Here is a 25754-nt window from a genome sequence, read left to right as displayed (position 1 = left end):
CGGCTGCGGGAACCGACCTGCCGAGTTCCCTTGTGCCCCACCCACACAAAGCCACAGGGCACGGGCCCTACATGGATCAATTCACTCGGCCAGGTGCTGCATCTCATTCTGAGGCCGGTGCACCCCTACTCCACAGGCGATCCACCGGCTCCGGCTGCCCCCTTACAGCTTCCGACTTATCACAAATATTAAGATGATTCACAGAGCTCAGGTAAGTAGGTTATTTACTGAGCCTGTGGACAACAAGTTACACACGGGTCTCTGCACCAACACCCGCCACCACCTGACACCCGTTCTAAACCCTGCAAATTCCAGCTAGAACACTGCTGTCTCCTACAACACATCACAACATCACACTCTTATACGCCTTCCGCAGATGGTCCATGTAGTACACTAACAAGCGCTACCCCTAGGGAAAGCATCCAGGCCACTCTCCTGCACAAACACACTGGATCCACATGAGTAGTAAACGATTCAAGAGAGGAGCATTAGAAAAGAAACTGGTCTATATCCAGTCCACATCATAACTGTCCTGCTGAAAACACCAACCTTCTAAACTAGCAAGGAAAGGTTGCAAGATACATCACATAAGTAAACCATTGTATCAACCAAATAAAAGAGATTTCACTTTGATACACACACAGGTAAACCTGCAATAATCAGAAACAAACCGTAGGAAAGGGGGTAGGCGAAAGCCTTAGGAGTGCTCCAATCCACACAAACTGATTGCATAAAAACAAGACATTAAAACCCATCTCGTGTTATCTTCATGACTCAGTTGGCAGAATGTGTTTGCTTCAAATTGAATGGAGCATTTAATATATGGCCAAAGTATGTTGCAACAGGAGATGGTCAAAGTCCCTCCTTCGGCCACATGTCTTTTAACTTTTTAGCATTTTGTCTCAAGAGACTGTCTCTATCTTAGCTAGTCTAAACCCTACTAGCAGACCTGTGGATCCCTGTCCATGCACTATTATAAAGCATTGTGCTGATATACGGTGTCCCATTTTTTACCAACTTGATCAAATCCACATTTGGTCACTCTTTTATACCAGAAGATCTGAAACCCACATGGGTCACTCCCTTGCTGAAAAGAGCCATCTGGGATCTGCGGGCCTGTTTAACTGTTGCTGTATCACCAATGTATCACCAATGTCCCTTTTCAGGCTGCCATTATTCCAAGTGCTGGTCTTGGTTAAGCAGCATGCTCTGGTGGCAGACTGTCAATATGCTTTCAACCCACCCGAGACTTGCAAGTGGTTCTAATTGACATCAAGGTCACCTTACTTCAATATATCAATAACGGCGATGCACGTCTGTTTGTGCTCCTAGGATTGTCTCAGCTCAACTCCCTATATTCTGTCTGGTTGTTAATCAAGAATAATCCTGCCTTCCTCCTGACATGCCCGAGACCTCCTAAACTTCTACCAATCACATTACAGGAGATTTCATGTAAATATGAATTTCCTGCCAGAACAATGAAGGCTTCAGCCTGCATAAGAAACAGCTATTCATCACTTACAGTGTTTTTTTTGTACACATTCCTCCTTCATAGAGAAATATTAAATGGAGTCTATCCAAATCTGCTGAAACTGCATTGCCATGTTAATAAGGAAGTCTAATTAGTGGGGATCTTTTAAATGGAAAGTTTTTTTTCATTATATAGGTTATTTTACAATGCAATTTACACAGATTGGATCCTCATAATTTGTATGTATAATGCACATTGAATCCACTGTCTTTTCTTCTGCATTCTGTTTTATTTTAATGTAAAACCTAATGTGGCATTTTACCTGCATCATGTAATTTTCCATCTCTTCTCTACCTTCAAGCCAATCCCATTAGCCTACTGATCTATATCCCCAAATTGTCTCCACTTGCAGCCATTTGCATTTTAAAATGACTGCACACTTTGTTGTGTTTCTTAAAAGGAGCTGCTATTGAAAAACAAAACTATCATCTGCAAACCTTTCGCAATGGGCTGTTTTTAAAACACTGCCATCAGCATTTACACCCATTTCGTTGCTCCCCTTGGAAACACTGCTATCTATACCCATGTGGTATTATTTGTATGTGCAATGCAATATATCCCTACAACTTCCTGGGGTGCACAGCCAGCATCAATAGCGGTGCTAGACAGTATGAAGTCGTTGGCAGGGTTTATCAAGCCTGTCATTGAATGAAGAGGAATGATCAACATGCAACTCCCTCCAGTTAACGTTGTGTGGGATCCTAGCGTTAAAGTCTCTGCAGATAAGAGCAGGCAGTGACCCCACCCAAGTAGTATCAAGTTCCTCACCCTCCTTCATCCTCAAGCTCATGAGAGTTGACATAGAGTGGGTGGTAATAATGATGCACTCTCTCACCATATTGCGATCACATGGGAGTAAAGCTCTGACAATCAGTATGTGCTGAGATATGGAAGTAATAGGAGTCTGTCCTAGTGGCTTCCTGGCTCCTAGTTCAAATCCCACCTTAGGTCGACCCCTCCCTTCTCTGGGTGGCTAAGCAGGATAAAACATTCCACCCATCTGTTTCCGTGGGCTGCCCCTTTAAGGCAGTTTCATAGCAAAGGGACGTCCCATGGGAAGTGACATTCCACGCGAGGGGAAGTAGGAGGGAGGAGGCAGTAAGCATTTGTATTTCAAATAAAGAAGACATATTCCATCCGCTGGCTCCTGTGATTCTTGATGCTGCTAACAACTGGCGACGAGGATTGTTCCCAGCCAGCGGTCCTCCTTACAGCGCACGGGTGATCCCATCACGTGGCTGCCGCACCATGACAGTGATCCCACAGTCCCGTGGTCCTCCTTGCGTGCAAGTGATTGCCACTATGCAGCGCCTCCAGGCTGCAGCGACCCTGCTGTACGACGGCCCTCCTCCACTGCTCCTGCCATCCAGTACGCCGGCTACTCCTCTACAAGGTGCGCTACACGATGCAGAGATCCCGCTGCCCAGAGGCCCTCCCTCACAGCCTCTGCATCCCGGAACGTGCGACTGCCCAGCCTACCGCGGCTCCCCGTCTCTTAAAGGGAGCCAGCGACAGAAAAAAACTTTTCAGAGGTGCGCACACCTAGAATACAGCAGTCCAGCCAACACAAGGGGCCTGATGGCTCACCGTGCAACCAGGGCAGCACCTCCAAGGCGACACAGCCACCGACAGGTGGGCCCCCCCACACTGCCACCCAGAGACTATATGCAAACCCGCCAAAACTGTGCAGCGTCTGCCATTACCCGGAACACTAGCAGCACAACATCCACAGACCGCCAACTACCCAAGATCTCCATGAGCACATCATGGAACCAAGCAGGCCAGAGTGCACCACCGGCAGCGCCAACCACAAGATCAACCACCGCAGCATGGCGCATGCCTCTCCCTTTCTTTTTTTTTCTTTTTTATGTGTATATGGATCTGTTGCAAAAGTAAGAGGGCCTTTACAAAATATAAACAACACATAAACATACAATATACATCATAAAATATAAAAACATCCTTTCATATAACAAATGAATAAAGAGTAAAGACATGTAATAACAAATAACTGTTTTGTTTAAGTAATAGAGTGATGCCAAAAATAACAGAGATTAAAAAAGTTGATATAAAAGTCAATAGAAAAGGAATAAAGGAAAATGGCATCATTTTACATGTCAATATTGATAATGTTAGAATCGGTGTAAATTTTTAATTCTTTCTCTATCAAATCACAAAATCGCACTAAAGCATAAATAAGCGGTTTGTGATTGCCTTGCATCATTCGAGCCCATAGAAAGGGTATAGAGTCAGTAAAATTAATATTTACAAAATCTGAAAGAAGAACCGTTCTTTGATCTTTGAAGTGAGGACAATATAGAATCAAATGCTGGAGTGCTTCTGTTGTTTCATCACAAGTGCGAAATCTACAGGACTTATGTCCACTATGCATCTTGGTACCAGCCCAGTTTGCGGTTCGTTCTTTGGTATAAAGCAAATTAAATTTAAATCGTATAAAAGCATCACGGACATGGTTACATGGAAATATATTGATATAATCATATCGCGGTAAACGTTTTTTTATGAAAAGATGGTATTCTGTGTAGAGTTTGTATGATCCAATCTGATCAATAGTAATCAGCCAGTCCAACTCAAATATTTTTTTTTTTAGCAAAGGCAGGTCTAATATGGACATCTTCTATAGTGATCTTGACATCATTCAAGATGTCGTGTATTCTAGACGAATAGTGAGTCATGGCGGGCGTGGGTCTAACTTCAATGGATCGCTTCATATCAATATACAGAGAATTAGGTTTAGGGTAAATAATCTTTGCATAATTTGACATAAGCCGCCATTTCCAACGAGTCGATAAGGCAATGAGACTTAACTCATGCCTTAAAACTGAATTGGGTAAAGACATTGGAAGATGCATGGCCCGCTTCAGTATTGACCCTTGTATTTGGTCTAAAATAGTTCCCATATCATTTAGACAGATGTCCAATGAATAAAGCAAGACACTTTCAATTTTCAATGTAAGAAATTCGATGAGTGGTGTTAATGAGAACTTACAGTATTTCGAAAATATGATTTTTAATTGCGAGACCAATGGGCGAATCTTTGAATTGAGTAGCTCAGTCCACATTTTAATGGAATTTCTTTCTGTTAAATAATACCCTAAATAACTGGTATCAGTGATTGAGGGAATACTAGTTTGCATAATATGCCATTTGGCATTTCCAGTGTTTTTATGGACGCCAAATTTCATTACTGCGGTTTTAGCAGGATTGGGAGATAAATTATGAGATATGGCAAATTCCTCAAAAAGGTGTAATTTAGCTTGCAGGCCGCCTGGAGTTGGATCAAACAGGATGATATCATCCGCAAAGGCGAGCCATTTTAAACGCATAAGGCCTATTTTTACGAGAAGAGATTTCTCTCATCCCATCCTTTTCCAAGATCTGCAAGATATAAGTTGAAAAAGGTGGCAGCTAAATTGCAACCCTGTTTTAGGCCAATTTCAGTGCTGATTGGTTTAGTAGTCCGACCTTCAGAAGTAAGTTTAATTCTGTAGGAAGTAGCGGTCTGGAGGGCTATAAACCAATAAATTAGCACTAACGGTATACCCATTTCCCTTAATTTGCCCCATAACAGGTTCCTAATCACTGTATCGAAAGCAGAAGTCATATCAATGAGCGCAATATAGACAGGATTAGTAGATTTTTGCTTTGCTCCAACGATAGTAAATGCCATTATCATGGCATTGAGAGAAGTACTCATCCCATTTCTAAAGCCAGTTTGGCAAATAGAATAAAGCTCATGAAGCTCAATGAATTTTTCAAGGTCATAAAGAAGAAGTGTCGCAAATAATTTCGCTTCTGTATTAATTAAAGCGATAGGCCTGTAATTCTGAGGCTGGGAAGGATCCCCTTTTTTAAAAATCGGTATGATATTAGCCGAAAGCCAAGAGGCCGGGATAATGCCTGAGTTGTGAATAGACTGGTACTTGGTGTACAATATTGTAGCCCATAAATCCGGATCGGTTTTATATAGACATGGGGGAAAACCATCCGGGCCCGCTGATTTAGAATATTTAAGTTTAGAAATGGCCCATTTAATATCAGCGATCGACCATTTTAGATGTTGAAGGTTTTGATAACTCGGTAATATGAAAGTCATATTTCTAAACTGTTCGGGCATCTGAAACTTGTGAGTAATATAAGTTTGCCATGTCAACTCAGAAATAGCATTCATTTGTAGAGAAAGATCTTGTCTCTGATCGTTTTTGAGGGTTCGCCAGATTATCCGAGTATCATGAGTAATAATGGCTCTAATAAGATTACAGTTAATTTTGTTTTATCTTAGTAATCATATGTTTCAGTTTTTGCTTATAAGAAGCAATGATACTTTTCTGCTGCAATAAACGTGCTTCATATGATAACCTGTGATCTTTTGCTAAAGCTCCGAGGGTTTTATTTCTTTCGCGCTTCTGAACTTTACACACGGGGTCAAATGAGTGTCGATGTGTTATAGCACTTTCTTTAGTTTTACTGAAATACATTAGAGCCATCTTAATTACTTCATTACGTGAATAGAAGAGTCATCAAGAATAGAGCGATTGGCAATAGCCGTTGTTACATATTGCACAAATCGGGTACAAGTCGCTTAATTCCATTTTATGGAAAGATAAGGGCGATCAATTTCACATAACGTGGTTGAAAAATCAACCGCGAGAAAAGGGCAGTTCAATTTCAATTTACCAAAAATTTGAGCGTGGTCTCCAAAGGGCAATGGTGTAATTATTAACGGGAGAGATATTCGGAGTAAATTTTGAGTCACAAATATAAAATCAATAGTTGAAACTTTAGAGTCCCTGGACCAAGTGGTCCAGAGTAATGTATCAGTAGGTATAATAATATCAAGATCCCAATCTCTCAGAAAAGTTCTCCATATGGTTCCTCTCTTTATCGATAAATTATTGCATTTGGAGCCTTTGCATTTGGGAGGCGACCTGCAGTCACAATTGAAATCACCACAAAAAATTATTTCCGTATTTTTGAATTCAGAAGTTACATGTTCAAGACAATTCTCAACTGAGTTGATAATTTCATCTATAGAGACAAAGGCTGGATTCCAGTACATATTAATTAAAATTAAATGATTAAACTGATCAAAGTTTGTCCTTAAAAGAACCGCAACCAAATTATGTGCTTTCCAAACAATATTAGAACCAAGCCCTAAAGCATTATCCACTGCTATCAAAATGCCTCCAGACGGACGACCAGCAGAGGATCGAGTAGGCGGAATGCAATGGGTGGTATAGTCTCAGAATTTTAAAGTAGTAATTTTCATCGTTTCTTGGATCATAATGATCGAAGGACGATGAGCACCATCAATCATTGCATGTCATTTCAAAAGATTATGATAGCCACATGAGTTCCAAGATAGAAAGGTTAGGCCGGAGTTCCATACTGGCTACGATGAAGAATGCGCTTCATTAGATTTAAGGATGGAGTTAAACATAGGGGCTAACCACGGTATACCCCGTAAACTACCCACTTTAGTAAGTAAATCACTGATGGCTCCACTTGTCTCTCCGTTAGTATCAAAAATTGAATCATGATCAGGTATTAAGGAATGTTTATGCTGAACAAATTCAATTGCTTCTTGTTCATTCTCCATTGGGATTAAGGTCAAGGCTTCATCTTTTATACTTTCACTGTTTAACCATAGATATTTAAAAATGGAATCCGAGGATAGATGACACGCCGCGTGATAGTTATTTTCCAAAGCCAAGGATACCCTTAGTATGTCCTCAGATTTAAACATCCGTAGCTGCAGGATACGACTAAACAACGTTAGAAGAAAAGATCAATTAATACGATTATCCCCAAGGAGGTTGGGCTTTCCTTCAAACCCCACAAGGTAATGCTTTTCCCCAGTGGTATTAGCTACTTTGTGAGATGGATGATCAAATGTTTTGGTGTGCGGAACAGTGAAAGTATCAGCATAAGACACTGATTTATGCTTGTTAGGCAACATTGAGTTTATTAGTTCATTAGCTACAAGAGGACAATTAGGTACCTTGTTGGGTTCCTTCCTTAGAGTAACCAGGGCGGTTTGAAAGTTAGATTCTGGAACTGATCTATGCAATCTGGACCGTGTACCATAATACAGTTACGTTCAAATGCTGGTTGTACATTATGAGAGTCATGATCAGATTTTGCTATCAGAGAAGGTACACTCGTGGACGATGACATAGTAGCATTTACTTTTCCTTGTCCATTAACCACTATCACTGGTCTATGGGAGTTAGAGGGATCAATGTTATTGGTGTCAATGCTAGGACTATTTAATGTAATAGGAGTTTTAAATGAAGATAGGGAAGAACCATTGTCAACAATCAAAATCGGACATGAAGGAAGTGATTGTGCTACCACTGATGTGGGTACCAAGGAATGGGTGATATGATGGTTTGCCAAGGCCTTTGAGTCTGTCACGTTGTGACAATCAGAAACACCCATGCCAATAGAAGTAACAGAGGGATTCAAAGCACAGACTTCACTATAAGTTCTAGGTGTGGTGCCAGAAGTGTTACATGCAGTATCATGGTGGCGAGTAGTACGAATTCTGCCACATACTGGGAAATATTTGGCTAAATCCAATCTAACGCCAGGCAGTTTAACAGGCGTAACTACGTTTTGTAAGTCCATATCTGTTACTTTGTTTTTTAGTGGCACATTGTTTTTTTTATTTTTCCGTTTAGATAGAAGTGAAGGTATGGTACTCTCAACATGGCCCATTGTAGGATCTTTAATCTCAGTATTCATAGCTGAGATCGCTTTCAATGAGGTCATGTTGATGGCTGCGGTCTTTATCATGGCGTTATTGGTAGCATTGTTACATGGTGGCAATAATGCATTTATAGGCAATTTTAGGGCATCTTGGCTTTCCTTAGAGAGTTGGTGGACATCAATAGAGTCAGCCTCTATCAGAGAGTCGTGAGTAGTGCATGGAGGAATCACTTTGAAATTTGGAATTTTTAATCAGTGCATCTTTTCTTCTTTTGGCATACCATCTTTGAGCCTTTGGGTGAAGTCTTTTGGCTCTTCGAGACATAAAGACAGAAGGACCTGGTGGCGGAGATAGTTCTGGTGCATCTTTAGACATTCCTCTCCCTTTCTCAATGACACCCCAGGCTGACAAAGGGGCAAGATTGGTGAAATGGCTTGAGGACTTCAACAATTTTATAGATGAGGCTGGCGAAGAAACCTCCCCGCGCCCTCGCAGCATGTTCATTAACACAGCTGGTAATGAGATAACAACGCTAATCAAAACCATTCCCCTATCTGAACTCACTGACTTTACAAGCATAATAACAGCCTTAAACAAACGGCTTGTCTTTGCCCCCAACAGGGATTATGAAACGTACATATTTAATCAGTGCACGCAACGCATTGAAGAGACAGTTGATGAGTTCATCACAAGACTCAGGATCAAAGGCGCTCACTGCCAGTTTGATGCGTTTTCGCTGGACGAAGCCATCCATTTGAGAGTAATTGTGGGGTGTGTCTCACCGGCATTGAAAAAACAGCTACTCAAAAAACCCATCACCATTGAGGAAGTGAGTGAGATGGCACGAATTCTCGAGAGAGTGGACAAGCAAGCTACGCACATGTCCAGCACGGCAGCCACTAAACAAGACAAGAGCGACCTCATTGCAGCAGTCCAAGCAGCCATGGCCAAAGGCGGTGAAAAGCCCAGTGGGTCGAGTGGCGCAGCTACCCCAAGAATGCAGCGACAATGCTACAGATGCGGAATGACGTTCCCACATGCAGGCTCATGTCCTGCCCTCACACAAAAGTGTGGGAATTGTAGCAGGGAGGGACACTTTCAAATTGTATGCAGAGAAGGCAGACCTTTCCCCATCCCCCACATGACCGCCACCTCATCATACAGACCACTCCAGCGGCCCACGCCCAATCAACCATACCAAAGTCGCCCATATCAACAAGGACTACAGAGATACGTGAGAGTTGTGGAAAAAGTATATCCGGAAGAGGACTATCCGCAGTATGATACCCTGGAGCCCAACACACAACTGAGAGACAAATACGATGGTCCTCCGCCGTCAAGACAAGTCTCGTACGCATTGTTGCAAGGCTACCCAGAATATGAAGGAAGTCAATATGACCCACACAACCATGACAAATTCATCAATCTCATCATGGTTGAAGAAGTGGCATGTGAAGCACCTAGGATACAAGTAGACATTTGCAACCAACAATTCTGCTTCTTAATCGACTCTGGAGCGACGGTAAACATCATGTGTGAGAAGGAGTTCCTACAACTTCATAGCAAACCTCCACTGACTCAGACGACGTCCAAAATATACCAATGGGGCGCTGATACACTGTTGTGCAGCATAGGCTCCTTCAAAAGGCGCCTCACGTTCGGCGACAAGTCGACCACCACCATCATCCATGTCATCAGAAGCCCCACGAAAGGGCGCTGTCTACTGAGCTACAAAACTGCGTCACATCTTGGCCTGATCAACATACCCGTGCGAGACAGCGACCTCATCAGCTCGGCTGAACCACAAACCCCATAACAGGCCCAAATATGCAACATGGACCAAAGATCCTCCATCGCCACCATCATCACAAAAGACAGCATCATCAAAGAGTTTCCAGACCTTTGTCATGGCATAGGCAAGCTGAAAGGCCCACCAGTCAAGCTACATATAGACCCAAAGGTTCGCCCAGTCCCACAACACCCATGCAGGGTTGGGTTTCACCTACAAGAAGCGGTCTCCAAGGAACTAAATCAACTTCTGAGAGACATTATTGAACCCGCCACCGGCCCCACACCAGGGTATCGCCTCTCGTAATTGTTCCGAAGGAAGGCGGGCAACTCAGGCTGCGCGTAGACATGAGAGTGGCTAACACCACCATACAACTAGAGTGGCACCCAGGCCCAAAAATCAAAGACATGATTGTCCAATTAAACAAGACGGTGTTGTTCTCGAAGCTGGACCTCAATCAAAGTTACCACCAGCTTGTGCTTCATCCGGACTCACGACCAATAACCATGTTTGCCTCACATGAAGGGCTATTCCGGTACAAAAGACTCAGCCGCGGAAGGTACGCTAAATTATAGCGACGACATTCTTGTGTTCGGGAAAACCCGTTGCGAACACAATGACACCTCATTGTATCGCCTGCAAGATACAAGACGCTGGTTTGACCCTCAATGTAGAGAAATGTCGGTTCAGCAAAGCTAAACTCAAGTTCTTCGGACACATTTTTTCAGCTGAAGGGATGGCCCCTGACCCCGACAAAGACTCAACCATTCTCCATCTTGAGAAACCCAGCCAAGCAGCGAATATCAGATCTTTCCTGGGTTTGGCTGGATATTGCACCTGGTACATACCACAATTTGTGACCATCACTGAACCCCTGAGACGACTGTTGCAAAAAGACGTCCCATTCCAGTGGTCTGAGGAGTGCCAAAGCGCTTTCGACGATATAAAACACTCCCTTCCAGAAGCCAGGAAAATAGCGTATTTTAACCCAGAATGGCACATGGAAATCGTCATTGATGCCAGCCCTGTGGGCCTCGGCGCGATCCTCGCTCAAACCAGTGGCCACGTCATGTGGTTGCATACGCCAGTAGGGCCTTGGCCCCTCCGGAATCAGCTTATTCCCAAGCAGCGAAAGAGAGCCTGGCGGCCGTCTGGGCCTGCGAGCACTTTCATCATTGGCAAAAAGTTCACCCTAATAGCTGATCATCAAGCCCTCCTATCTCTCTTTGGTAACCCATGAATGAAAATGCCCCCCAGAATTGAGAGGTGGGGAATCCGCTTGCAAGAATACAACTTTGAGATCATCCACAGACCGGGGGGCGAGAACAACCCGGCAGATTACTTATCGCGCCACCCTGTTGGCATTCCGGCTCAAAGGACTGGGGACTCAGAATACATCAGCTACGTCACCGCCAACACTCTGCCCCCAGCCATCTCTATCAAAACCGTGGCTGCAGCCTCAGCGGCAGACCCGTCAATGGCCTTAGCCATTAGTTTGACAGGAAACAACAAATGGAAGGACTTCAGGAGGGCGGTCCAAATACATCCAGGAGCAAGTCGAGATGAACTCGAGAGGTTGGCCAGGGTGCACACCGAACTAGCAGTCCAGAACAACTCCGTTCTACTCAGGGGGTGAAAACTAGTCATATCCAACACACTACGAGCAGAAGTCATCAAAATGGCTCACAAAGGCCACAGAGGCGCAGAAAATACCAAGAGATAGTTACGGTGCCACGTTTGGTTCCCCTTCATGGATGATATGGTCTACCAGTGGGTACGAAACTGCACAGCATACCAATGCACCGCAAAACCAGAACCCCCATTGTCACTCAGAGTAACCACAATTCCAGATCACCCGTGGGAACGGATCACAACAGATTTCTATGAACCAACGGAATCAGGAGACTACCTACTGCTACTGATTGATGAGCACTCAAGGTTCCCAATCGTAAAACGAGTAAAGTCTACAGTGTTTGCACATGTTGCAGCCACGTTCAATGAGGTCATCAGCGAGTGGGGGATTCCGGACACGATAAAATCAGATAACGGTCCGCCTTTCAGTGGACATGAATTTGGGGTGTTCGCAAAACACATGGGATTTCGACATCAAAAAGTAACCCCAAGTTGGCCCCAGGCCAATGGCATTGCCGAAAGGTTCATGGCGTCCATCAAAAAGACCATGCAAAGAGCACGCCTCAAAGGGTCTGACCCCCATCAAGCCTTGTGCAGGATGTTGAGAGACTATCGAAACATGCCCCATGAAGCAACTAACAAAACCCCAGCTGAGCTCATGATGAAATATCGGGGCAGAACGAGGGTCATCAACAACCCGGCTTTAAGGCCGAAACAAGACCAGGAAGTCATCCTAAGGGATGAAGCAAGGAAAGGGAAGGCACAAGAACAGACTGACAAAAGGAGGGTAGCACAACCAAAAGACCTCCAAATAGGAGATGAGGTGTGGGTGCAACAAGCGGTGCACAAAAAGACGGACCCCCCATTCTCACCAAATCTGCTTCAAGTCATAGCTGTGAAAGGGACGATGGTGACGGCTGCAAATGATGAAAAGGAGGTGACACGGAACAGTTCGCTATTCAAACATGTCACAAAAGGAGCGGAGGAAATGCCACCACCCATCGACCCGGACGATAGTGACACTCGAGATGTGGAGTGGGTCCCCCTCGAGCCACAAGATCTTCATCAACCAAGTCTTTCAAGGGAGGTTGACTGCGACCGCGGTCAAGGGTCGCGAGGACAACCCCAAAGGACAATCAAGAAGCCTCCGAGGTTAGTGGAGGAGTGTTAAGTGTTCAACGAACAGTTCAGTTAATATTGTTGTAAGGACATTTGTCCAGGGGTGTTGTTGCCATGGGCTGCCCCTTTAAGGCAGCCTCATAGCGAAGAGACGTCCCACTGGAAGTGACGTTCCGCTCGAGGGGAAGTAGGAGGGAGGAGGCAGTAAGCATTTGTATTTCAAATAAAGAAGACGTAGTCCATCCGCTGGCTCCTGGGATTCTTTGAAGTGGCATCTGCCGCTAACACCATCTATCACTAGGGGCTCAGTGTGCCAAGGTTCCTGGAGAGCGATTACACTAAGAGCATGTATATGATCAAGCCATCCATCATGTGTGAAGAGATGGTTATTTCCCCGTGTGTTCCAGTTCAGCAGGAGGAAAGGTGAGCTAGGAGTGCTGCAATCTATGTTGTTGATCGATGTACGCCAAGCATTCCCAATGCACTCATCGGCCCTTTCCTCCCCAGCAACATCCATACCACTTTTGAGAATTTTGATATTGTCACTATTGAGGAAACGAAGATCCAGGAGTCTAGCACAATTCAGGAAAAGTATATTGCCATACCCAAAGAAGCTCTGTATTTGGAGCACCTTTACTTTGCCGTGGCATGGGTGATTGGAGGTAGTCAGTGCATCCTTAGAGCCGGGGCTGCAAGGGTCTGTTTGGGCAGCGGCATCGTTTACAGTACAGCCCTGCGCCAAAGGGCTGTACCTCGGCCTCTGGACAAGTGGGCAACTCTTTCAAGTTATGAATTCAGTTGTGGCTCGCTGGGAGGTCAGAGATCAGTATATTAGCTGTTGGCTTAAAGCAAAGCTTAATCCCAGGTCAATCCTGTGCTAAAGGTGGAGCCAGATTTAAGTGAGCAGACTTGGACTTTGGGGCAGGTTGGTGATTTAGACAAATCACCTCCCCGAAAGTGGGAGGTGATTTGTCGAAAGGTGTCCCACTCACCTTCTTTAACAACAACAGGATAACTGAGACACAGTTGATCGATTCGATGCCTATCACTCTGCTACCATCCCCAGCAGGGGCGGGAAGTTTTCCCCCTAAACAAACAACGTCAGCATTATTAAGGCTCGAGGATTTGACAGCAAGAGGCGCCCTTTTTCTCTTTTTAGTTGCCAAGTCCTCATACATGACAGCCTGCATTGACACTTTTTTTGCACTGATACCATATATAAGGGCTAGGCTCAGTGACGGCAAGGTTAACTTGCATAGAGAGGACACTCACTGACAAGGTGACAGATGGCCCCCAACGCGCTGGTAGCTACGCGTTAATCAAAAGACAGAGCCGGGAGCTCAGGCTTCAACATCTGCTTTATTTCACACTTCACAATGTACCAACTTACCCTGCCCTCCTGTGTCACTTACCTCCCAGCCCCCCACCTCCCTGTTGGCCCGGAACTCTAGTGTCAACATGACACCCCCCCACTTTCAACAGTTACCTAACAGGGGGGATGTGTGAACGTGGATGGGCCTGCTAGCTAATCTCTTTAATGAGGCGGCGAGGCTTGTTTCTCGCTCTCTGTGGCCTAGAGCTGGAGTGTTCCCCAGCGAACCTGACCTCTGGTCTTTCATCTTGGTCCTCTAGAACCGAAGCATCTGATTCTTCGTGATCCCCTTGAGAGGAGTCATTGGACAGGTATTCATCGGGTACATCAACTATTCCACTTAGTCTCCTGGGTCCCGAGAGTGGAATCTTCTTGAGGTGCGTGGAATTGTGGGTGGTCTGTCCTCTGTCCCCTTGAGCCGTGATCATGGAACCTTTCTTTTCCATGATGATTGGGGTTCCTCATGGGAGGCCGCTGTGTGCTTACGTGTCTGCTTGACAGCTACTACATCCCCCACTTCTAGGTGCCGTTCTCAAGCTCTCCTGTGCACGTCAGCATACTCTTTCATGCGGCTCTTGGTGGGTCAGTCTCATTCCCACAGTTCATTGTCCTGTGGTTGTTTATCCTACTGGGCTCCAGCTTGCGGTAACCTGGTCCTGATATCTCTTCCAAACATCACTTCGGCTGGACTCTTCCCTGTGGAGCTATGTGGCATGCTTCTGTAGTCTCTTAGTAACTGGTGGATTACCTGTTCGGAAGGTTGCCCAGTAAGCCACACCACATGCAGTGCTCTCTAAAGGTTGGCCATGAAACGTTCAATCATGCCACTGGTCTGTGACCAGAGTGGCGCGACCTTGAGATGGTGGAAACCCATGTACTCACTGAATCTTGCAAAGTCCTGCCCATTGAATGGAGGTCCATTGTCTGTCTTCACTTTCTTAGGGATGCCATATGCTGTGAAAATGCGGTTCATTACAAGGATAACGTGGCGGGCTGCTGTTGAGGATACGATTTGTGCTTCTGTGTATCTGGAGTAGTCATCCATGATGGCTAGTGTTAGGGAGAATTCTCTTCTAAGGCTAATTTCCCTTACCTATAGAGTCCCCCAGCAGCTTTGTTGGATTTGAGGGGTTTCTTTTTTTCTCCTGCTAAGAGTGAGACCCTTTTTTCCCACTCTTAGACAGATTGGTAGTGTGTGTTTTAGGCTATCTTGTGTGCTTCTGGTCTATGGGGTTTTCTCACCCTCATAGGAATAATCTTTTTACCATGTGTGGTACACAGCACCATCCGTGCCGTACCACAGGGGTGTCGTAGCAACCCCCAAACATAGACTCCATACCCTGGGACTGACTACTGTCTCCCAGGGCATGTAAAGTCCTCATTGACTTTACTAGTCAATTCTTATGAACTAAACCAGTACAACCCATCTAACTATGGAAGTACTGGGAAGCGTTAATAGTGTTTCCCTAACGTTCATTTTTGAGGGGGTACCATACAGTCCCTCTCTCAAAAGTTTCTGGCTGGTGGCAGTGGTTACTAGCATAAATATTCGACCGCAAATATTTTCCTATGGGATTTTCCCATTGTTCGAGGCTACCACTTTTACTGACAGCCTCGAACATACCGCCGGTTTATTTTTATATTAACTTTACTCTGGTAGGTTTGTATTGCCAGAACTTTAATAATATTTCTTTCTCGTGTCTTTCTTTATAATCTTAACCCAGGTCGTGTATCCTTTGTTCGTCCTTTTGGCAGGCTTATGCACAGAAGCCATCTATTCGGCGCCACTGAGTCTGGGGTAGACAGGATGTGTGGGAGGGGGAATAGTCACCCTGGACAGGGTTGTCTACGGAACCCAAGTCGCACGCTGCCCTGATAGGCTGGGGGGTTCTCCCGCCAGGAGAGCCACCCCACTGTGTGAGTGACAGCTAGGCTGTATGAATGGGGTCTTGCTCGATAAAAGCAGTGTCCTGAGGACTGGAGGACAAGACGTCGCCACTGGAACTAAGAAATCAAAGAGGAGAGAAGCTGAAGACATCTGCAATGACTGAACCACCAGTGAAGGCCTGCTGCAGATCCTCATCACTTTTCTCCAACGACTTGAGAAGATCTTCCTCTGCAAAAGTCTTCTTCCCTTGAAATGGTGGGGCCAACCAGTTCGCCAAGGTCGAATCGACAGTGCCAAGCACTAGGAGACCGGATAGCCAGGCACCCGTGCACCAGGACCGCGATTTAAAGGAGCGTACCTTTCAGTCATTTTGGCAGTACCGCGGCTGGTTTCATCCCTGGGCAGTGCAGTAACTCGAACCTTCCTCCACAACGAGAGCTTCCCCTCCTCTGCTGGATCCCCCAAACTGCAGGAACTGCCAGGAACAACTGCCACCGCAGGAGGCTCTTCCACTTTTAAGGTACATTGTTCCACCAGGTCTCCCGTTTCGTTGGGTATCGCTAAAGGTGTTTTAAATCCTTTACTTACCTACTGGGTTGGCCGCCCCTATCATCTAACATTGTCATTCACCTTCTGCAACCGCCTTTTCGAATCATTTAACAAAGACTTGACTGCAGCTACTAGAACGTTTTGCACCTAGGCACTTTGCCTTGTACCATTGACACTGGCACAGGCCTATTGACTTGGGCTAAATCTGTTACAACTGCCTTCTCTAGATGGCTTCTCACCTAGAAATGTGTTGGTGCACCTAACTCTTATAACCATCTTTTCCTTCCCTCTTTTTAAACTTGTGAAATGCCATTTTGCTCGGTTTTCACCTCAGTATTGCATATGCTAGAGTACTGCCTTGCCTAACTTGTTCACAATCTACAGAGGGGATTTATTGCTCTCACCTGTAGTCTTAATCTTCTGTAGTGCTCCCTAAGGGAACTGCACAGGATTCTGCCTAACAGCTACTACATATCCCCTTCCCTCGATGGGTCCAATGAAATGTGCGGCTATGTCCTCCCATATGCCTTCTGGCAATTCAGACATCTGTAGTGGTTCGGGATGCCGATTGGGCATGAGGAGGCGGCATGTGGGACACTGTTTCAGGAGTTCTTCCACCATAGTGTCTAGTTGTGGAAACCCCACCTTCTGGTGCAGCATGCGTTTTGTGTAGACCACCCCTCTATGCCTTTCACGGGCCAGCTCCACTACCTTTAGTTTTAATGATGCTGGGATCACCATCTTGTGACCCCTCAAGAGCAGGATATCCTCAGAGAGAGCTAACTACTTCTTGACTTGGAAGAGTCTGTCCACTTCCTGGCGTACATCCTCCGATGCAAGACAACCTGATGGTTCGGGAGGACAGCCGCTCCTGGGATGTCAGGACAGGAAGTTCGCAGGATTCTCCTCCTTTCCTGTCCTGTGCATACCTCAATGCATTGTCCTGTAGCCTGAGCCTGAGCCCTCACCTCGCGATGCTGTGTGGCATTTTGGCCTACCGGTTACCATAGAGAAGAAGAGAGCCTGGTGGTCTGTCACTACCTTGAATGGCTTGCCGTAGAGAAAAAGGTGAAAATGTTCACACGCCCACACTACAGTAAAACTTTCTTTCTCAGCTTGAGAATAGGCCTGTTCTGTAGCTGAGAGGCTCCTACTCGTGTATGTAACTATGTGGGGCTGGTTCAAATGAGCTGAGCCGACTTGAGCTAAAATGGCACCCAGCCACAAAGGGCTTGTGTCCACCGTAAGTTCTGTTTTGCGGTCCGAGTCATAGTAGGTCATGTTTTTTGCTCAAGCCACTCTTTCGCAGATCGGTGTGAAGGCAGATTGGCAGTGCTGCGACCATTTGAATGCCACGTTTTGCTTGGTCAGTGCCCTGTGGGGCTCTCGGACTGTGGCAAACTCTTTGATATACCTAGTGCAGTGTGTGACAAAAGTCTTGATGTTCTGGCTCTCTAGACTCAGTGCCAGTTGGTGGTAAGCCTTTTCCAAATCCAGTTTGGAGAACACCTTGGCTCCATTTAATAAGTGCATCATGTCATTGACAACGTGGAGCCATGTGCCTCTCCCTCCGAATGGCTTGATTGGGCCTTCTCATATCTACGCAGAGTCTGATGGTATCGGATCCTTTCTTTGATGGGTTAAACTCATGTGGTGGGACCCGTGGCTGGTTCTATGTTGTCTTGTTCAATGAGTTTGTCCAGCTCATCTTCGACCTTCTTTTCAATATTCACTGGTATGCCCCGATAGTGTTTTGCAATTGGGCAAACCTCTTCATCAATATGTGGCCTGATTTGCCTGTTCCATAGTTTTGCTATCCCTTTGAACAGGTTGGGATACAATTCTTTTATCATGTGTACGGGATCAACATATTTGTGCGCCATGAGCATGTAGAGCACATCTATTATGCCCATGTCAATGGCTGTCTGAAAACTGAGTATACACCCACTTTAGCTTAGTGTCGCTAGCACGTGTAGTAGTACTCCTTTCTCTTGCCTTTTCTACTGGCACACTCCTTCAAATTGTTCCATGCATTTGAGGGGTTTGGTAACTCCATACGGGTACATGTCGACTGTCGCTGACTTCAGGTTTTAGGGCTTGTGGTAGTTCCCTATATATCTGTTCGCTGATCACGTTCACGGTAGCACCTGTATCAATAAGGAATATTGTGGGTCTTTCGTTCAGTCCCTGGATCAGTGTTGGACTGTGCTCTGTTGCTACTACGTTGCCCAGGGCGTAGAAATAGCCCTTCCTCTGTTGTTCACTTCCTGAGGAGCTGAGTTCTGATGGAGACTGTTCTACTAGGTAGCGTATGTGACATCTGGATCTGCTCTCAGGCCTTGCTCGATTGACGTTCCTCCTTCTTTCTCTCTGCTCTCTTTTTATGCCTATCTTCCCTGGATTCTGCTTCTTTCGGCTGAGGGTCCTTGGGTCTCGGCGGGGAATGTGGCTCCGCACTTGATGCCTGTGGTGCCGGGAGAAGGTGTCTGGGTTTGTATCTGGAAGTCGACTCCCTACCTCTGTTTCGTCCTCTCTCTCTGCTCATTCCACACACCGACTTGAAGTGTCCTTCCTTGCTGCATGTGGAGCATCTCTGGCCAATTATGGGACATGTACCCTCATGTAGATACTCGTAGCCACATTTAAAGCAGAAAGGCTCTTCCTGTCTTCTCTCTTCCCGTAGTTGGTGTACAGATTCTGTGAGCACTGTGGTTTTAAAGCTTTCAACCTGCAAGTCCACTGTCCTCTCCGCCCTTGCAAGCGTCAGTATTTTGTCCAAGGTGCAGGGTTTTTGCAGGAATTTCTCTCTGAATGTTTGGGTCTCCCATCCTGCGATGATTTTGGAGCACAGGGACTCAGTATTGGAGTAGTTCACAAAATCGCAGTGTTTCATCTTGATTATCAATCGCATGACGTAGGTGTCCATGATCTCACCCTTCGCCTGTTTTGTGCTGTGGAATAGGTGGCGCTCATAGTCCACGTTCGTGTGCAGGGTGATGCATGCTGACAGTGCCCCTTTCAGGTCTTGAATGGAGTCAATGGTCGTGGCAGGCATGTCATCTATGTTATCTCGTGTTGCTGACCCCACTGCCAGTTTGAGCAGACACTTCTGCCTCTCTTCATCAATGGGCCCTGTGACCCCCATGTATAAATTTAAGTCCCTCATCCATCTGGCCCACCGCAGCCCAATGTTGCTTGTGACTGTAACGTCGAAAAACACTGGCATCTGTACAGCCACAGAGTCTGGCAGTCTATATGGCACCTGCGCTTGGGGCACGTTTGGGCCTTGCACCTGCATGCATTGGGCTGCATTCCGGGGGCCATCCTGGTCAGATATTTTCCTCCTTCCTGCCTCATGGCAGATTTATTGATGGATGTGGCCTCCCTTGACCTGTCTACACGGCCGTCTATGTGGCACGAGCACTGTGGTGGCCGCTTTACTATATGCAGGGCCCAGGGGAGTGAGCATGTGGATGGATGGCCGTCTCACGGGTACGAGCACCATCACGTGGCTCTAGACCATGTTCCTCACTCACTGTTCCCTTTTTATCTTTCCCTGCCGCAGCCCGGTCCTTCCCGGCTGCTTTTAACACCCTATTTCCTTGTGGGCCTGGCTCCCCTTCAGTAGCCGCGGTCCTGGCGGGTCTCGCTTGACCCTGTACAGCCGTACCAGGGCCTCCTTCTGGGCAGGGCACCTTCGTCAACATCGCGGCCCGGGCTGGCAATTGGTATCCTCACCCTGACACCGGCACCGATTCCAGGGATCTTGTGCTGTAAGCGCACCTCGTCGCCAGTGCCAAGGTGACAGATGACCCCCCAATGCACTATTCGCCGCACATTAATCAAAAGCCGGAGCCGGGAGTTCAGGCTGCAACTTCAGCTTTATTTCACACTTCACAATGTACTAACTTACTCCGCCCTCCCGCGTCACTTCTCTCCCAGCCTCCCGCCTCCCAGTTGCCCCGGAACTGAAGTGCCAACATGACACTCACTGGCTTGATGGTAGGGATACTAGCCATCAGGGTTGTAATGTTAGAGTTTATGGTCACCAAGCAGTCAGAGTGATTGTTAGAGCTCTCTGAAAGGTGGACAGGGATCGCTCACTGGTGCTAAAAGAGTGTCATGATTTTCCAGCTTTTGCCGAATGCGTCGCTTTTGGAGAGTAGCTGAGTCAGTAGATCAGCCAGAACAGAAAACATAATTGCAGATGAGTCGCTCACTTCTCTTGGGCATGTTTCACTGAGAGCTGTCTCCTTGAGGCCAAACATGTCTTCACTATTGGCCACCAGAGAATCTCATACCAACACCAATACATTCAGAGTTTTTGTTCCCGGGAGGGTGCTCACCACAGACCCAGGGAAACACTTTATTGGGGACGGAGCCAGGGGTGGACATTCAATACCCTTGGTTACGTCTCTCGCCATCATGTCTTCCATGCACCGGCCTCAAGTCTGGCACCATTGGACTGGAGCATGAGTGAGACGAAGGATCCTCTGGCAACAAGGGAGCCCCGTATGGTGTGAGCAAGGCAGGAGCTACATTTGCTACTGGATCCAATGGTTCAATCGGGATGCATCAGGGCTCGCTCCAAAGTCCCCTGCCCCATCGCCTCGCTCCAAAGGACCAGTAATTAATGCTTGATAGTTTTTGTCCTAAGGCAAGGAACAGTGGTCAGAAGTTCATTATTCAGATCAATAGAGAGCTCAGCTGTGGACTCCACCACCACTAAAGCTTCAGAGTTATTTGGTTCTGAGTCTGCTGGCGAGCAGCCGTCAGTGGTTCTATATTCCATTGTATGCCTGGGTGCATTTTCACTGAGACTGAATGTCTTTTGAGGACAATTTCTAGAAAGCCACTGAGTGCTGAGAGTGAAGGGAGCTCAGGGGCAGCACCGATAACCTTTTGGTTAATTGCCACTTCTTGAGCTGTCTCAACTGTTTGCAATCCCAGGAGTCGTTTGCCAGTGATGTGAGCTACTGTGCTCTTTGGACTGGAAGCAGGATCTAATGCCTTCCATCCCACCTTTTCTTGCAAGTGCCACTCACCCGAATCCGCCCCCTCCATCCCTGGTTTCATATCTTTTCAGCGTGTTGTCAGGAGGGTAACTGCCAGAAAGAGAGGGCGAGCACAAGTAAACAGAAACTATGCCCACGTGTCCACACGGCACCGCAACTCCACCATAGTCACTATTAAGTTGCTGACACCACGTTAGTTAATGAGTGTCCACAAAGAACAGAAGGTTTATTGTGAAAAAGGAGTCTATCTGAGAGTCCGTCTTTGAATGACAGACAACCTATATTCTGTGTGGCATTTCGTGTGGTGGTCGCATGGCATCACTGTATTCCAAGGGGTATACACAATGATTCACCAGCTGTGTGGCATTACATGGGGTGGTCGCATGGCATCACTGTATTGCAAGGAGTATACACAATGATTCACCAGCTGTGTGGCATTACATGGGGTGGTCGCAGGGCATCACAGTATTGCAAGGGGTATACACAATGATTCACCAGCTGTGTGGCATTGCATGGGGTGGTCGCAGGGCATCACAGTATTGCAAGGGGTAAACACAATGATTCACCAGCTGTGTGGCATTACATGGGGTGGTCGCAGGGCATCACAGTATTGCAAGGGGTATACACAATGATTCACCAGCTGTGTGCCATTACATGGGGTGGTCGCATGGCAGCACTGTATTGCAAGGGGTATACACAATGACTCACCAGCTGTGTGGCATTGCATGGGGTGGCCGCATGGCATCACTGTATTGCAAGGGGTATACACAATGATTCACCAGCTGTGTGGCATTGCATGGGGTGGCCGCATGGCATCACTGTGTTGCAAGGGGTATACACAATGATTCACCGACTGTGTGCATTACATGGGGTGGTTGCATGGCATCACTGTGTTGCAAGGGGTATACACAATGATTCACCAGCTGTGTGGCATTGCATGGGGTGGCCGCATGGCATCACTGTGTTGCAAGGGGTATACACAATGACTCACCAGCTGTGTGGCATTGCATGTGGTGGTCGCAGGGCATCACAGTATTGCAAGGGGTATACACAATGATTCACCAGCTGTGTGGCATTACATGGGGTGGTCGCAGGGCATCACAGTATTGCAAGGGGTATACACAATGATTCACCAGCTGTGTGGCATTACATGGGGTGGTCGCATGGCAGCACTGTATTGCAAGGGGTATACACAATGACTCACCAGCTGTGTGGCATTGCATGGGGTGGCCGCATGGCATCACTGTATTGCAAGGGGTATACACAATGATTCACCAGCTGTGTGGCATTGCATGGGGTGGCCGCATGGCATCACTGTGTTGCAAGGGGTATACACAATGATTCACCAACTGTGTGCATTACATGGGGTGGTTGCATGGCATCACTGTGTTGCAAGGGGTATACACAATGATTCACCAGCTGTGTGGCATTGCATGGGGTGGCCGCATGGCATCACTGTGTTGCAAGAGGATACACAATGATTCACCAGCTGTGTGGCATTACATGGGGTGGTCGCATGGCATCACTGTGTTGCAAGCGGTATACACAATGATTCACCAGCTGTGTGCATTACATGGGGTGGTCGCATGGCATCACTGTGTTGCAAGGGGTATACACAATGATTCACCAGCTGTGTGCATTACATGGGGTGGTCGCATGGCATCACTGTGTTGCAAGGGGTATACACAATGATTCACCAGCTGTGTGGCATTGCATGGGGTGGCCGCATGGCATCACTGTGTTGCAAGAGGATACACAATGATTCACCAGCTGTGTGGCATTACATGGGGTGGTCGCATGGCAGCACTGTATTGCAAGGGGCATACACAATGACTCACCAGCTGTGTGCATTACATGGGGTGGTCGCATGGCATCACTGTGTTGCAAGGGGTATACACAATGATTCACTAGCTGTGTGGCATTGCATGGGGTGGCCGCATGGCATCACTGTATTGCAAGGGGTATACACAATGATTCACCAGCTGTGTGGCATTACATGGGGAGGTCGCATGGCATCACTGTATTGCAAGGAGTATACACAATGATTCACCACATGTGTGGCATTACATGGGGTGGTCGCATGGCATCACTGTATTGCAAGGGGTATACACAATGATTCACCAGCTGGGTGGCATTGCATGTGGTGGTCGCATGGCATCACTGTATTGCAAGGGGTAAACACAATGATTCACCAGCTGTGTGGTATTACATGGGGTGGTCGCATGGCATCACTGCATTGCAAGGGGTATACACAATGACTCACCAACTGTGTGCATTGCATGGGGTGGTTGCATGGCATCACTGTGTTGCAAGGGGTATACCCAATATTTCACCAGCTGGGTGGTATTACATTTGTTGGTCACATGGCTTCACTGCATGGCAACGAGAATATGCAATGATTCACCTTGCTGTGCAGTCAAACACATTGTGGTTGCATGGCATCACTATGTTAGAGGGGGATGTGCAATGTTTCACCTGGCTCTGGGGTGGTACTATATTTTGTGTTTCCTTTCCAGATGCCTCCATACCTACTGCACTTACATCGCAAGAGTACATACATTTGATCGACGCCGGCTTGGCAATAAACTCGGCCTATCCTTTGGTTCTTCGCCCGGAGAGGAAGGTGGACCTGATCCTCTCCTTTGACTTCAGCGCGGGAGACCCCTTTGCGGTAATGTCTAACTAAGAGTTGTATTTGCAGTTCATAAGGTTGATGCTGGGCACTGTTGCTCATATACGTTGCTGGTTAGACATCATGACTGGTTGGTCATCTTGTTCTAGGTCTTCAGGTCCATTTCCATACTTAATGTGACTGTCAAGCTCACACTCCTACAGTTCCACATGTAAGATGCCATAAAGGTCAATGGTCACAGATTGACCGGGGTAAGGTTTATCGATTAGAAATTGTGAGTCATATTCTCTCTGTTCCTGGTTTTCCTTCTCTCCCTGCCTCAAGACTCGCCCGACCATCTACTTTTGTTCCTATTGGTTTCATACTGTTTTAATGGTAAAGTGCGAATAACTCCCCATTTCTCCCTTCCTGAGCCCCCACCTCTTTATCCAAGAGAACTGATAGAACAAATCCTTTATAGCCCCCTCTCCACACAACTCACATATCTCTCCAAACCTGCTGCCCTGTCGACCCCTCCTCCATATCATTCCGCTGCTTCACGACAACCACACCTGATTCCCCCACATTCACTCACCAGTCTTCCTCCTTGAACCCTGAATTCTCCACTGTGGCTGTCACCTGGCTACAGCATGACTTGACTGCTACAAGGTACCAGTGGCATTAACAGTGTTGTTTAAACTTCTCATGAATAGGCCCTCATTCTGGAACTCGAAAACCACATTTTGGGGCAGCCAGCAGATCCCAGAAACGTGTAGAGCGGTTGCAGTCCATTTCAGCCTTCTCTCACCGAGTCATTGGGATGTAATGCTTCTGCACAAAAATTGCATGTTTTGTTGCGAATCACTGCTGTTTTAAGTTGCCTGCCCCCAAAAAGTCCATCACTCTGTACTCGGCCTCTTCCTCAAGAAAAGACTGGGGTGTCCCTCTCAGAGGTCTGTCATTTATTATCCTACTGAACGTGAAGCCACTGGGTGGTCTGGGAGTTCTCGTGGTGAGTCTGTACATTGCCACCCACCAGTAACCTTAAAGCCCCAAACCACCTTCCGAGAATGGGTATCCCTGTACACCCTCAAACTCAAACCCACTGATGCTGAGTCTTTCTTGCTCAGTCCTGATTTTCCAGTCTTTCTTCTGTGTCTTTCTTCTACTTTGTGCTATGGAACTCTCATTCATACATGCAAAGTCTATGTATTTGTCAGTGTTTGGAAGCAGCAAAAAGCATTTGTTTGGATTCTCTGGTTGCAGCCATGTTGGATCTTGTGGACCCAGATCACTCTATAACCCCGGTGTTGTAATACACCAGGACACTCTGTAAATGGCTTCTGATTTCTAATCTCAAGAAGTACGACTTTCTAATGCTTGGCCCATTCAGAATAGCTCAATCTAATTCATTGGTTCTTGCGGTCAGGTTTTCTCTCTGGTTTCAGACTCTGATTTTGATCCAAGTTAAAAGTGTCGCTCCTGGCTAAAACTCTGTAAAACATAAAAAAACTA

The 25754-nt window shown here is 46.6% G+C and overlaps 1 protein-coding gene across 1 annotated transcript in view; it reads left to right on the top strand.

Moving 5' to 3' along the window:
- LOC138570281 (cytosolic phospholipase A2 gamma-like) overlaps positions 1-25754 on the top strand; it is a 507932-nt gene that overhangs the window by 368516 nt on the left and 113662 nt on the right. Inside the window, exon 17 of the mRNA XM_069649050.1 lies at positions 24145-24299. Within this exon, the coding sequence (XP_069505151.1) occupies positions 24145-24299 (155 nt within the window). The remainder of the gene's footprint in view (positions 1-24144; positions 24300-25754) is intronic.

Source organism: Ambystoma mexicanum, chromosome 2q, assembly GCF_040938575.1.
Source record: "Ambystoma mexicanum isolate Mex_15411 chromosome 2q, UKY_AmexF1_1, whole genome shotgun sequence".
In the NCBI taxonomy this organism is placed as follows: Eukaryota; Metazoa; Chordata; class Amphibia; order Caudata; family Ambystomatidae; genus Ambystoma; species Ambystoma mexicanum.
This window is presented reverse-complemented; position numbering and strand designations above follow the sequence as displayed.